Source organism: Botryllus schlosseri, chromosome 14, assembly GCF_051294905.1.
Source record: "Botryllus schlosseri isolate E-star chromosome 14, Bs_hap1, whole genome shotgun sequence".
Taxonomy (NCBI): Eukaryota; Metazoa; Chordata; class Ascidiacea; order Stolidobranchia; family Styelidae; genus Botryllus; species Botryllus schlosseri.
Genome location: NC_137249.1, coordinates 6,246,705 through 6,262,830, shown reverse-complemented (window position 1 = coordinate 6,262,830; position 16,126 = coordinate 6,246,705). Strand labels below are relative to the sequence as shown.

The window sequence follows — 16,126 nt, the reverse complement described above, 5'->3', positions numbered from 1 at the left end:
GCTACCGCTGGCAATTGTCAGGAAATATCTGCAACGGCTTGGGTAATTTCCAAACATGTCGTTCCACACATAAGTGGTTCTACTATACCTTTCAAATCGCTATACTTCCACTCGTTACTTATGTAAATTATCGGAGTGCTTCAGCTCGAGTACTATCAGTGACTATTTAGTGTTTTCACCAATACGCGACGAAGGGCTAGACGCAGGGGTGGCAAACCAGTGGCACGCAAGTCACTTTGGCCAGCGAGATGGTTTAATTTGAGTGGGTCATGCGTTTCGAAACAACTTGTATTACCAAAAACAAATTGCCCTCGTATTTTATCATGAATTTGCAAGGTCAACCAAGACAGTGATCGGTCTTACCGCTTATTTTGGGACGTTAATGACCAATAAAATCAGTTCCAAGTCATTGTCGTTGCCAGGGTATACGAAAGGGGGCACTCCTCCCCAGAGTTGGTCATAGTCCGGCTCAGGAGCAGGATTTCATCGATTTTTAACGTAGCCCGACTGGATTCGGATTTTAAATTTGCGTTAGCGTTAGGATTTTAGCAGGATTTTTCTGCTGACATATGAAAATTTTGCATGATTTTTGCCGGATTTTTTCTGACTCCGATTTGGAAATTCACCAGCCGGATTTTTTCGGACTCTGAATTATCAATTTCCATCCGGTCCGGATAGATTTGGATCCCGAAATTTGGGAATCCGAGCATCTCTGCTCCTCCCCCGCCATAATATTTTGTAAATATTAGTACATTTTTCATACGAGTATTTCGCGGGAGATTTATTCGACTTGAAAATTTTTTCTTTGGGCAATTTCGTGCCACTAGATTGCTAGCTTCTCGTACCCCTCCGAAAATTAAAAAACAATACATGCTCAAGTTACAGAATTGAGTCTAACTGTATTCACAGCAATGAAATGGAAAATTCCCGGTATTGTTTGAGGCCGTTGGGAGGCTTCAGTCTGGGGATGTGCAGCACGCGGGACTACTGGATAGAATATGAATGCAAAATTGCACATCGAATTTTCGTGACATGTTAGCAAATTTGGTGCTTAGTCAAGTAAGTCTTGCATTCATCGTCATCTAATTTGGCTCACTCATATAGGGAGACTAAAATATGGTCATCACACCCACACTCGAGTGGACCACAAAATGGTTCAAAAAAGCTGCACTTGGCCTTTAAGTAAAAAAGGTTGGCCGCCCTACACAGAGAATATATTCAGTATCATCTACTGAAATGCTAATGCTAAACCAATATACTTATCTGCATGGATATCTAAATTTGACTCTACTGAACACAGAACATGTCACACCTTGATACCTTTTCTAAACAGTGTTATATTACAGATTTAGAGTAATAATACAAACAAAACAAACATAAACATTAACCCATCTGGCAAAGAACTGAAGCAAATGTAGCAGTTTTTATAATACATTGCTTGCCTGGTTAGCAACAATAAAAGACGAACAAAGTTCGATGTCACAACTACCCCATCAAAATGGATGAGTGATTCAAACACAAACTCTCTTAAAACCAATACGGATAATTTAGCAAATATATACAAATACAAACGGAACTGATAGTACCATTCGAAAACAATACTTCTATATTATAAAAAATATGATATGCTCTGTACCATAGCATCGACAGCAATAGAAAGAAGCTGAAGTTAAAACTTACATACTTCAAGTTCAAATTAGACTAACTAGAACACACTTTGATCTGACGGGGATCACATCAAAATGAAAACAAAAAAGATACGTTGTGATGAATATTTAGTGAAATTATACATTCGCAGATTACTGTATTCATGCAGTCCAATGAATTAGTGTATATTTCTGTAAAGAATTGGAATTTTCGAAGTATTAACAACACACATCAACACATAACACTTATATATTGCATCGTTTCCATGAATGCCAGGACTAAGGTGTCTTTACAAACGCTGCCGATTGCTACAAAATAACGTTTGCCTTGAAACAGTCGTCGATATGTTTGCTAAGCGAAAAGTAGGCTACTTCCATGGGACAGTGGAACTAGAAACTTGGGCAGAGGTAAATATAAAGCGATTGCACAAAATCAATACAGGAATTCAAATATCATATATTCATGTTATATATGTACACCGTCAACTTGCAAGCCAGACAACTTAAGAGCGTGAAAACAGTCAACAAACACGAAATTTGTCCAAGCACTTGGAAGGCACTACTACGTATTACAACAGCGTAGAACAAAATTCGGGTTCATATATTGGAAATGACACGGCGACCCATGCCAGGCAATACCGGTGACCACACTGCCATGACATCACAATGCGCCCTAGGCAATTGTCATCAGAGCAAGATTTAATGTGTAGAGAATTAGGCAGTACGTCGATTTTTCAAAATTTTGACAAAATTCACAGCTAGACAAATCAAACCGTGATCATCCTGCAATCGTCAGAAACGGCAATGTCTCATCTCATTAGTGTTAGACTTGTAGAACGTCTTCATAATATAGACAGAGTTGCCATCAACATCAATCAAAAACCAGTCACTGTAATTAGCCTAACATCAAAATCACTAAACTGATAACGAATAAAAATAGTGATCCGTTGCCGAAAGTACGGACAAACAAAGGCCACAAGTCAAAAAATCCGCACAAATCTGAGAAATTTGGACGATTTAGTTTTACAAGGCACCCCCTGCAAAATTAACGACAAATCCGAGATGCAAGGACGGTATAGCAACCCTGAATATAAGACTTGACATATAGGAACCAAGAATTCGATCTTATCGGTAAACTATAAAGAAAGTGGTCATTTCGCAAATTTAACCGGAACGGTAACGCACATTTCGCGCGACCCCTCACTGGGACACAGTCTTCGGCGTCTGTTTTTTAGGCCGCCTGAATCGCCGCGAAGACATCTTACTATCCCCGGATTTATCTCGCTCTTTACCAGCCGCAGTCACAGCGACACGGCTTACTGACGTAGTCCTGTCGAGTTCGCCTGAGCTATTTAAAGGCTTCTGCCGGGACAGGACTTTATCAGATTCTTTGCGAGAAGGACCTCGCTTCGGATTTGCTTTTTTAGGCAATTGTTCTTTTTTGGGGAGATCGGCGATCTGAGGCTTGTGCGGGCGTTGAGTGCCTGGTGTCGATTTTGGTTGCTTCCTCGTGTCCCGAGTTTTGTCATAGGCGCGGGCTTTAACGGGGCTGCCCGTGCCTTTTGTGAAATCTGGGCGCGGTTTCGACATGTCACTCTTTTGATTTTTACGGTTGACGTATTTCGGTGAGGACTTTGCGGTCGCTTTCAGGGCGGGACGGACCGTTGCATCCTTAAATACCGTCGTGTCCGACCCCGATATGAACCCGTCGTCATCGGATGTTTTGGACACACCGCTTTCCGCAGACTTGCTATCTCGCCTTTGCGACTTACGATTCCTCGGAAATGAACTGGCCGACATCCAATAGAAATGGAAGTACTCGCGCTGGGTCCACGTGCGCTGGCTTCCCACCTTGTTCAGAGTCAGGAACACCATGGTGCGGAACTCGGGTTCGAAATTGGGCTGGATCGACTCGTCGCGGTTGAGTCTGATTTGGAATCGGACGTTGACAAACGACTTGCAGACTTCGGTCCATCGCATGAAGATTGGCTTGTCGTCGGGTTTGTATTTGCGTGTTGGTTCGATTTGGAATTCCACATTGCACCCAAATCTACAGAAAAAGAAGAGGCGTGCTCAGTAAAATATTTCCAATAGATCTGGCCGCGGTCAGGCATCATACAATAGGCTGTTCAAAAAGTAAACTTTTATCCAAATTTGGCATGGCGCTTAAATCGCTGAGTTACCCTGAAAACGGTGCACACCACATCTGAATTCATTCCGATTAGAAGCACAGGGCCAATTCCAATTTGAAATTCCAGCCATTACACGCTAAATAGTAGTATTTACGGTGGCAATTTTCATCATTCATCTGCTTATCACTTTATTTCCTCTTTGTGGCCGATGAAGTATTTTTCATGTGAATTATATCAACATTGTTTCAACGACACTAGCCAAACGAAGTTGCCAGCTAAATCCGTCAAAATTTCATTAATTAGCAATATCTTTACGCAGACTCTATCACAGGTTCCTCTCAAGATGAAAAACGTGAACAAAAGCATTCAGGCATGTCTGGAACACGATATTTGATCACAGCAAAGTGACGAAATTTGCCGCTGTAAACACTAATATTTTATACATGGCTGAAATTCCAAATTGGTATTGTTACGCTGCTACTGGTCGGAACCGTGTCAAAAGAGCAAAGTAGTAATTTTCAATGCCCCTCGCTCGCTAGCGTTGTATATGTAGACTTGCATAATAATGTGATGTTAATGAATTGCTATCCAACCACTGAATGGCTCTCTCAACCAAAAGCAAGGTTAAACAGATGAACTACTTCCTCTAGTGATGCTTTTTTTAAATAGATTTCTAGGCACACACACAATCTATGCCCATTGAATTGACATCATCGCACTCTTAATAGACTGCTGGCGGCAGCCTATATTTGGGAGTGACATATAGAAGGCATGAAGATTACAGGAAAGATACCATAACTAATGACAAAGTATGCACTTCCGCTTTTGCATAACAAGCAATATTCCACTTTGATAGGGTTGTAATGATGGAAATACGCTCGATTAGAATCGACACGATTTTCGATTGAATACAAATGGCGTATGTTGTCATTGGTTTCATTGGCTACATCGCTTTAGAATAGGGGTGGCCATTAGCCAATCTTTTCGTTATTCAAGGCCGCATATCGATTACTAATGTAGCCTACAGCCGCATTCCAGGACATAGTCATAAAAAACTAACTGGGTGGCCAATACCCGTGTTAAACTGTTCAGGTCCTGTCCTTTTCTGGTGAAGTCCGGACTAATCTATTCATTCATATCGGCTTACTATACCGAAATCGAGAGTGGTCATGTTATTAACTTTTGCAGATTCACGAATGAATTTGGTCATTAATAGTACTATTTTCATATATTAGTATCAAACATTTACCCTTTCTCACCCCATGTGATCAGATTGTGATTGAAGCCGGAGGGGGTGTTTTCAAATATTCAGGGCAAATTATGGATGATGATGGATCTTGGGGTGGGTCAATCGTTAATATTAGTCACTATGTTACAATGTTACATGCCAGTTATTTCTTCAGCTCCCATCAGGATTGTCGGCATAGCCCAGACCTACCAGAAACAAATTTGTATCGTGAGGAGCACACGATTCCAAGTTGGTATTTCTACATGGGGCGCATCATTTCCGTCTGATGTTCGCATCAGTACTGTGGGGCTCAGATTGCAAAGCGTGCAACTATATTAAAATCGAAAAATGAAGTCACATTGAATCGCGTCGAGCGGGAAAAAAATTCAAGATTGATTAAAATCTCTCACAAATCTGTAGGTAAATTCAATTTGCATGTCGACGGCCGCAAAAACCTACTATCTGAATTAGGTCTCGACGCCCGCAGGTTGGTCACCACTGCTTTAGAACATCATTTTGATGGGTATGTGAGAGCAGATATAATTCAGTATAAGTCATTAGGGTGAACTTGAATTGAATCATGACAAAAAAGTACATCGTACACAGTCACCCATGTCAGTCAGTAGGGGTCATGTTTCGGATCTGCTGGTATTCGTGTTAGATCTCAAGGCAGTTTTGTATTTATAGTCAGCCGGCCAGAAGCATTGTCCGAGTATAGTACATCGTCCAGAGGTAGATCGCCGACGATTGCATAAATGCAATGATAGATATACTCTAAAGAAGCATGGGCAATGAGCAATGAGCATCCACAGATCTAGTAGAACTAAATTTTCATTGAGAAATATTCTCGCATCGGGAGATATCATCAAATACTCCAGCTTAGGGAATGGCAAATAGTGTTAATGATTGCTGCAGTTACGAGACAATCTGTTTCCTCTATTAACAGCGATCCGCAAGCTCTTAAACTGGCAATAACTTTTAACGTGCAAAAATACGAGGTCTACAAAAATCTCGTCTACTATAATAATCAGAATGCCGATAGAAAACACAATACTTACGGGATATTGCACAATTTTGGCGGCATCTTAAGCAAGAGCTTTTGCATATTGTCGTTGACTTTAGACTGGGTCTGCTGGCTGTTGTCGTAAATGCAAATGTGAAGATAGTGCTGCTTTGGATTTGTAACTTTGGGCTTGGTGATGTAGGCCGCCACGTTCAAGTCGCGGCTTATGTGGCTGCTCTGTGTTCTGGTTATAACGGCTCTGAAACTGCAGACGAAAAGATTAGTTGATGAGAGGAGTCCATGACACGTGATAGGAATTGAAAAACAAACAGGCCAATAGCGATTCAGTCAATTTTGATGAAAGTTTGCTTTGGTAGCCTCACAAGTGGACATGAAACTTTGGTAGCCTCACAAGTGGACATGTTGAATTTGATATTCAACACTGCACTTAGAAAGCAAGCTAATTCTCTAAAAACGTTGCGGACACTCTTAGTACATTGACTGAAAAATTCATCAAAATGAACAACCTAGGAGCCTTCACAAGTAGATACAGGCTACTTCGGAAGGTCATTGAAACAGCGCTAATTATAGACTACATCCGCTATTACACCACAAGGATGCAACATCATAAAATGTTTGTCCCACAAAAATTGCACCATTTGCCCAAACATTAGACTATCAATAATCAACTCGACACCCTTGACGCCAATTAGTCGACATTCAAGTGCTCAACCACAGAATGTCACCGTGCGTCAATGTTGCCATAAAACAGGATGTACTTCATACCCATGATACCTCGCCCTGGGATGATCATTACTGACACAAAAGATTACGAGAAAGATTACAACAGAACCCAACCCAATGTAAATAAAATACTTGTGGCCAAGTGTGTCGACCTACATTTACAGCTTGCACAATGGGAGTCCCAAGCTACCCCTAAATTGTATTTGCATTGGCCTTATATTATCCACCCTAATTTTTTAATGTTAAATGACTTCCGTAGTAAGATGATCCTGGCCTGATTGACTTGGATTTGATGACTCTCTTATATCGAGCCTCCTGTCTAAACATATCTATGTACCGTATTTAACCAAATTGCATTTTTGTTATATGTAAACCATTTGCATGGTCGATAAATATAGATTCTCCCTCTATGATGATCATAAAAATGGCAACAATTGGCAAACAATGGTCGAAAGTTGGTGACGATCAGATATTTCATAACATCACCAGGATACAGTACCTTGTCAACTTATCCGCAGTAATATTAACGGGCTTCCCCTGAACATACTCAGTCCTGCCGATGGTCGCCCACGAACTGGCAGAGTCTCGGCTTTCAATCTGCAACATGTATTATAATCCTGGATTATGTAAGCAAACAAAACAATCAGAAGTCCAAGAATAGTTGACAAACTACGATACACAGCGTAAGAAAACCAAAGAGGTCCCTAGATTCTGCGTCACAGGCCGAGAAATCAACAGGAACAAACTCTGTCGGCTAATCTTGTGCAGACATTCATTGTATCGGTAAACATACAAGATTCTTATTCCACACGAATTCCATTTTATGCGTTTTATACCCAATCTCATCTCGCTAGTTTCTTGTTGTATGACCACGAGCCAGTTTGGATTATGGGAAACCGTGACAATAGGTAATAATAGTAATAATTCGCGATCAAACACTACCCATAACCCGAGCTAAACAAACATCAGTGTTGCACTGATGTCTAGCTATACAAAATCCCATTTATCAACAGGAAAGTACCCTCAAGGCACAAGCTTTTCTACCTGGCAGCAAACGCCCCCGCTCCAACCCCTCCCCATCATTTTCATGGAGTTGAGCTTCATCTGGAATTGCCGGCTCAGTTTATATTCGGCAGCTGTCGAAAAATGGACTGCCGGAGTGACAAAGACTTTGTCTTCCGTATCGTCGACAAACTGAAAACGAATAATTCTTGAGAGGCGCGCATCGGCACAAAGAGCAGTTGGTTCGCTTACAAAACTTTGTTCTCTGATTTGAGAAAACCAAATTTCATCAAAATCTGTCAACTAGAACCGAAGATTGCCAATTTTGAAGTCGCTTTAAGCAGAAAAAACGTGAGAAATTTATACATGTAATTTAAATTTTTCATATTTTGGTCAAATCAATTTTGTTAGGGGTAACACTTTCACACTTGGTCATTTGCATCCTACTTGATACTTTTTCACCTTATTTGGCACCTGGGGTTGCCCGGTTTGACCTTTGACCCCATGATTTTGTTTATGATTTCAAAAATCATGAGAAAGTGGTGGAAAAAGGCAAAACCGTACTAGTACTCCAAACACCAAACGACAGTCTCTTAATTTACAATCCATAATCTGCGAGGTTTTCTACAGCAGGTCAACGTGTGAAGGGTAAGTAGAGCCTGATCAAACACGGATTGCAATCAACAAATTATCGCACCTTCCCGTAAGTTTCCGTTTCCACAGAGACAACAAGTTCGCCACGAACAGAGTCGGGTGGGAAGTGAATTTCACAAAACGGCAATTCCGCGATACCCCCGACGCCGTCTAGAGTGAACTGGTACCGGCTATCGGTCTGAGAAACGACATAGACATTTTTCCTCCGTCTCGATATCACGCTCTGCCAGTCGGGATCTTGATTCTTTTTTAGCGGTCTTTCGTCAATGCGAGAACCTGCACCCGTTCCATTCGATACGCTGCGATTCTAAGCAACATAAGAGAACAATAATCAAATCGGCCGGCCTGCATCGGTCGGTCGTGCAATACAAGTTTAATGACCTCTCTGGAGGTACAGAACTTCAATATACAATTGAATAACATTCCATACTGAAATAAATCTGATATCTTCGGCTGACACTCGCATAGGCGCCAAACCTGGGCATGCAAGGCATGCCAGGCATACCTAGACATTTTTTTAGGTATGCGGCATGCCTAGAATTCGGTTTGGCATGAATCGGCATAAACCCCGATTGTGTTATTTGGAACGAATCGCAATGTATTTCCGTATACGACATTACCTGCTACCGATTATGTGAGCGATGTAACCGTTGCGCGCGGCCAATTAGCTACAAGCGCGTTGCCAATTAACGAGATTTGTCTGTGCACAATGTAACGCGACGCGATTTCCCGCTGAGATGATCGCGAAATTGTGTCATTTATTGCCGTGCGCTCGGCAGTCATCGCTTGGGACGCTTGCCTGCTTTATCGCGTCTCCGACAAGCCTAGTTTCACTCGCTTGAGCATGATGAACAATCACGTCAGCAGTAGGCCCGGTGCCATCGCTGCCTGCACTATCGCATCTGCACTGGCGAACACGATATTATCGCTTGCCTACACAATCGCATCTGCAACAGGCCTGGTACGAAAGATATCATCGCTGGCCAACTATCGCGTCTAGAGCCGAGCATGCGTTGGCTCCCATCTCTCGAGCCTAGCATGCGTTAGCTCCAATCTTTCGACGGCTTGGTGACAATGCCGTTACGTGTTTGTAGGTTAGCGATTGTAATTAAAGAGCGACACTGCTGACCTGAATGACATCGAATGTCCGCAGACATGTGCGATTGTGAGTGCGCCGTGCATGCGTAAGTGAATTCCGCTAATACCTAAACATAACCATCAGAAGATGTGTGTCAACTGTCAAGGCTTGAGTTGTAAAAGACGAGAAAGGTTTGAACAACCTGAAATCGGTACCATTATAGAACAGATTCCATAACAACTCTGACATTTTGCCTTGCACAAATCGTCGCCGAGGTTACGTAATACGCGTTGATAAGCGGCGTATTTAATTGTTCGCTAGCGATCAGGGACTCGCTAATTGACAGCACTTCCGGACTCGTTGACAAGCTTATCATACGCGCAAGTTTGTTAACACGAAGATATTGCATAATCGGCATTTATGCAGGCACTTAACCCTCATGAATTGATGCTATATTATCCCTAATTATCAATTCCGTCGGATCATGAAATCATTCCTTTGTGACGTCATCGAACTGGCATGCCTAAGGAAAATTAGCGTTCGGCGCCTATGGACACTCGTCAGGGGTAATCGTCAGCAACTAGTAGAGAATGATGTCACCGGCCAGAAGTTTCGAATAATAGAGGCAAAGAGATCGCTTAAGCTCAATATACTATTTTAAATGGTACACGAACTCCTTCCGTTGGCACGAACTAGGTTGGCACATTCTGATACGAGTTGACTTTGGGCACGGTGGTCAAACTTTTTCAGCTGGTGGCATACTGGAAAAAAACATCTACGAACATATAACACCTAAACGGGGTTGCATTGTTGACAAAGACACCCGCATTCCAGCATCAATTCACAGAAGTCTCACCGTTTACAGCTTTTCATTTCAGTCGAAACAGAAAAATAATACTCTCTTATTAAACAGGCTACTAACGACACCAAGGGGCGAGGAAAATTTCAGGCTGAGTATGAGCATATCTGCCGAAATATATTATTCTTTATGATGATTTACGAAATACATTTTAGCCTCTTCCAATTAGGGGTGCAGCACTTACGTGGCCATTCACATAAGTATGGAGATGGCGGGAAGATATTTCTGATTGGTTTTCCACCGATCATGGAATAGCATTAGAAAGTAGACAGTCAATAACTCATCCTAATTTTTTGTGGAAACAGCGGGTCCTTTCGTAAATCAAGAAGGTGTTCTTCTTTCTCTACGGAAACATCGCTTGCTTCATTGCTTCTAAATCAATTGCCTATACCCATTTAAAGTCGTTCATAGCAAATTATGGGAAGTAATGTTGCAGTGTACGAGAGAAACTACTGACAATGTGCTTGTGATTTTCGGAAGGATTTCTTGTTTATCAGTTGATTCATTGAAGAATTTATGTAATATTTTCCCAAAATTCCAAGAGAATCCGAAACGACACACTAGTGTGCCGCGACACGTAGTTTGGGAATCACTGCTCAAGAGCCTTGCTTGCCAAAATGCTGTTCATCATGATGAGCGTGTGTGTTATTTGTAACAAAGTTCATTCTTGAACAACGGCGGTATCCGCATTGCACAACGCGGAAATCGGTATTGCAGTAGCACAGCAGCAGATATTTAACACCAAAACGACAATCTATCAAGTGTTGTCAGCAGCGAAAAGATGTATTCCAGACATTACGCCAGTGCTATTTAATGGTAAACACAATCTGGGCATATTTTCCACAGAGCAAGTATGAAAAATGTCAAAACAAACGATTCAATCTCACCAAATCCCCATTTCGTTTCACAGATGGCTTTTCGTCCAGGGCCGTGGTGTTGATGCTATTGGCAGCATACTGCTGGTCATGGATAATCGTCTGAAATGAATCAAAATGGGCATAATGAAAATAGGTAACGCTTCCTGTAATAATGATAGCTTCCTGCATCACGAGGAGCATCTCAGGTGGAAATTGAGAGAGAAAAGACGCGTTAGTCTAATTTTTCATGAAGCAGTTAGGCACATGATTTTACAATAATTTATATATTCCTCTACAAGGCATATCAGATGAAGATTGGAGAAATAAGTCCCCAATGCAAACTCATCAAAACACTGCTACATGAGCTTAGTACAAATTTGAAAGTCATCAAATAATGACAGACTTCATTCAAGTCTCGCCATCAAACAAACATATGCACAAGAGAGTTATAAATGAATAATGAAAATATTCATTTAAGAACAAGGTTTTCTATTTCTGGATGAGGTACTTTAATTTCAGATCAGCAAGGACAACTGTATATAACAACGAGCAGAAACAAACTAGGGCGATATTTTAAGCTTATGAATATTTGATATTATCACACATCGCACAGGGCAAAGTTGATGAATCAACAAAAGGGACATAAACTCTTGAACAATAACCGTGTCTACACAAATGGAAAGGGGAAATTATAATTCTTATGTGAAGGACTATTTCCACACAGATATTACTCAAATGTCGTTCCTCCCTAGTGCTAGCAGACGAAAATTCACAATCAAGTCCACAAAGCCAACAATTCTTGAAAATCATCACATTTCATTTAAGAGTGGGGAATCGGAGGTGATATTTTACCAACAATCTACACGTCCACTTAGCATCTCAGTCCACAGCACATACTAACTGAACAGTGTACACTTCATCAACAAACAAGACAGACCTCACACAATGGCGCCAAAACGTAGAGTGATGTATACTTTCCAAAAGAAAGAACAATGTCAAATGAATTAAAAGTCTATGTAGCGATTCAGATCATAAGCAATTGTCACCGTGTGATTGTATAGAATATGGTGATGCAATTCAGTGAGTCTGGCAAAAAACTAGCATATGTCCCGATTATCCCGTGACCAAATTTTACTGATGGTGTATCATGTTAATTGAATAATCTCACAGTTAACGACTTCAAACCATTTTGCATACAGACTAAGGACAGGTGAATATCGCTTGCTATCAAGTCATTTCCATGGATATTGTCGGTTGAAAATATTTTGACATACCCGAACCAACTGCTGTTCAGTAGTATAGCTCTCTGTGCCTGTTGCATTGTCATCTAAAAATATTAAACATAGTCATTGCACAATGCACATTGACGTATATTGACGAAACGTAAAGAAGGAAGTCGCGATACTGGTACATACAGTACCAATCAATGGTGAGTGGTATAGGTCACAGAGATAACAAAATATAGAGTCTATTTGACATTTACAAACTTGTAAACATTGGAGTAAGCTTCAAACATCACAACCCAATGTAAGAGATTACATAATCTGTAACATTTACAGTACTTACAGTAAAGAATTACATAAAAATGAACACAGCATCAGGAATATAGAAGTTGATAACACATGTACTACCACATGCGAAGTGAACAACCAACCGGCAATGAGCTATTCTATCATAAAAATAGAATTGGACATTGACTGCACAGTGCACATGCTATAGTCCAAGTATGTTTTAAAAACCAAAGTTAATTATTTCAAAATTTTAAAATGACAAAATGAAAATGCCCATTATGACGTTCTAACATGGCACAACTCGTTGCCCCACTGGTTGCTGTCATACAATTTATGTGATGATTGTCCAAAAAATGTTCGCAAATAAATGGGTATCCATTACCCCATTGAACAGATTCAACGTTGTTTCGTGATTACATCAAATGGATCGTGCATTATCATCATCATGAGAACGGAAATATAATAGGTGCCGCAATATATACACAAATAATAAGTACAAAATAACGCAAAACTGCTACTCCTCCCACGGATTAGCAGCTACCCACGCACGATTTTACACAAATTAGCAAACAGCTATTCTCGCTATGACACCAGTTTTAGTTGTAAATTCAGTAACAACGTTACTTGGTGAGTCTCGTCTTGAGAAACGCAGGTACAATGTTGACTTTAGTTGATATGCTATCATTGAGAACTGAATTGAAGTTCCAAGTATGCTAGTATAGTACCTGAACCAGGTGGAATTAGCATCTTATAAAATCAAATGGATATGTAACGAAGAACAATTGTGGAACGTTAACAACAAACAAATTGAATATGTAAAAAATAGCCATGAAACAAAAACACATACACGATACTATTAGTGCATACCAGTAACAAGATCTTTAATTTGCCCTTTAGTGCTGGATGTTACTACATTTTTAAATTGTCCTTTGCCGCCAATGTTACCGAACACATGATATTTTTCATATTTGGATATTTATCAATATTTGAGGTATCAAAGTTCAAGGGGGATGTCATGCATCCCAAACCCCCCTGGTTGTGCAACTGACTGACAAATGAAATGCAAGGTTTAACGAAAATATGATAAGTCACTAGGACATTACAAACATAGTCCAATATTGGCAGGACCAGGATATAGAAACTGTGCACTGCAATTCGCACACTGAAATCCCACCCAGTTAATGGTGCAATGATTTGAGCCAAGTAGTGAACATCATTTTTGAGGCAATGAAAATTTAAAATTATACTGTTGAGAAAAAAAATCATAATTTTGTCAAGATCTTTTTCGCCAAGAGAGCTTTAAAAACTTGTGCAATGTGCAGTAATGACTGCTAAAACTTGCAGCACAAGGAACAAATGAGATCGCGGAAACAAGATTTTTGTATCGCAGCGATCAATAATCGACATTACTAACTATCTTAGTTTTCAGTCGCTGAATGCAACATTTCATTAGATGATGCATAATAGGCATGATATTGTTTTTAGTCCGCGTAGTAAGATATATACTTGAATGTTAAATCTTCTTCCAATGTATGACATGAAGATATGCGGTAGCTTACTAGTATTCTGGACTAATCTACAACTCAATACTTGACAACACATCGGAAAATCCAAGGAAATAATATGAACGCACCATGGAGTAGTAGAGGTTTCTTTTTGCTGTGGATTTTCTTAGTTCTTTCCTTTGTTTGAATTACTTTTTTCCTCGCGGAAATGGTTGTCTAAAAAAATGGAAACTTAATACTGCAGTAGGCCTAGGCCTGTTTCTGGAACAAAAAAGTCAAAAAACAATGGTGTCAATGGCCAGCAGTGGTTGGTGACAATTACACAATAGCTGTACAGCGCATGGACTGGACATTTGCGAGCTAGAGTGCCATCATGGTGAGTAGCAACTGTTGATTGAGCATGGTGGTTTATGTTGCACATCTACCTGATAGCCTATATTGGGCCCCTATATAATCGCTCCCATTTCAGAGGAGGAGTACAGGAAGTCGAGAAGATCTTTAAAAAGTCACCATGACACAGGCAGTTTAGTTCTGTCGCCTTGAATTGGCGCATTTGACAAGGTTTCAACTGGTTTGAAAGCAACTTTACTGGTGCTTTTTCATCATAACATGGTTAAATTGAACGGAAACTGATTAATACGAAGTGTAGATGATAGATCAGGTTCTCTGATCTGTTGCTAATAAAACAACATGTTTTTATTTCTGGTAGGTACTAGCTAGGCTTACAAGTATTGAGACGTCACCAAATTATCAGAAATTACTCTGACATAATTCCTAGGCTACATAATTTTATCTCTGTTATCAGAAAACAGAATCAGAAGCGTGAATCTTCTGTTCTTTGAATTTCTTTTAGTCACCAAGTAGGATTGATGCTAATTGCTATCATGTTGATTAGCAGTCTGGCTTATGTGCCAGAGTGCAATCGGTGGCAAGGTCACATGCAATTTTCCGTTCAATTACTCAATTATTCTAAGCAAGAAACAATTCTGTGACATGCAACCTATTGCCGAAAATAACCACTGAATGGGGTGATCTCCTTGCGCATATGAAGTGGTCATATCGGATTTATATCAACAGTTCTATATACATTGCCTATGACATACTTGATTGCGTTGGACTTTCGACGTGTCTTCAACGATTTGATCAATTTTTTTCATGCGTCTATAGAATCTGAAATGATTGGTTGTATAATTTCAGATTGCTAGAGGCACATATTATCAATATCAGTAATTACTAAAATAAAGCATACTTACAAAAATGAAACAATGCACACTGCATTTAGAAGAACAGCTGACAGGACGCTGAATGCAATAACCTCCATTAAATAGTTTTAAAAATTAAATCTGAAACTTTGGAACATGGTATACGCGGTTGTCAATGCAGCAAGTACCGTACAAAAGATCATTGTTGGATACCAGAGACGGACGCTATTTCTTCAGTCATTTTATCCAATAACACTGATATTCATCAGCCTGCGCGCCACAACACTACGCAATCAGTCACGTATTAGGTATTAGCCGGGCTACTGTGTCTCCGTCTACAGTCTGTGTGTAGTGAAGTGAAGTAGCGAATGCGATACTACAATCTCGATTTAGCAAACACTGGAGCACTGCACTTCACTGGACCGACTTACTTGCTGTCGCTAGTGGGCGATAGCATTCTAAAAGAAATCAGATATGAGCGGATTTGGAATTTTGATGTCCTAATCCGACCAAATCCGAAACTCCAAATCCCAAGCCTAATTTATAGATTCTGCATATTGAAATCCATGTCCATTGTCCAATCCTAATCCGATTCTAACTTGGAATTCAGAAAAAATGATAATTTAGGCAAAGGAGAAATTGGAGATTGGAAATTGGAAATAGAATCAGAAATACCAGTTTTAAAAGCACCACAAGATTACGCTG

At 40.3% G+C, this 16,126-nt stretch overlaps 1 protein-coding gene across 1 annotated transcript; it reads right to left on the bottom strand.

The window, feature by feature from the left end:
- Positions 1-1,317: 1,317 nt before the first annotated feature.
- On the bottom strand, positions 1,318-15,732 carry LOC145455469 (uncharacterized). The gene is made up of 10 exons (XM_080333445.1): positions 15,473-15,732; positions 15,323-15,389; positions 14,348-14,435; positions 12,478-12,530; positions 11,234-11,323; positions 8,453-8,716; positions 7,798-7,947; positions 7,253-7,350; positions 6,065-6,274; positions 1,318-3,696 (listed from the first exon to the last, which is right to left on the bottom strand). Exons 1-10 carry the CDS (start codon positions 15,538-15,540, stop codon positions 2,847-2,849), a joined length of 1,938 nt encoding a protein of 645 aa, XP_080189571.1. The 5' UTR covers positions 15,541-15,732; the 3' UTR covers positions 1,318-2,846.
- Between the last annotated feature and the right edge of the window lie 394 nt (positions 15,733-16,126).

Bases quoted from the DNA above. Each gene is read 5' to 3' on its own strand.
- LOC145455469 (XM_080333445.1), bottom strand. From the start codon at position 15,540: ATGGAGGTTATTGCATTCAGCGTCCTGTCAGCTGTTCTTCTAAATGCA. The intron at 12,531-14,347 runs GTGCGTTCATAT...TAATATTTTTAG, and splicing joins GAAACCTCTACTACTCCATG to ATGACAATGCAACAGGCACA. The intron at 7,948-8,452 runs GTGCGATAATTT...ATTCGTTTTCAG, and splicing joins AAACGGAAACTTACGGGAAG to TTTGTCGACGATACGGAAGA.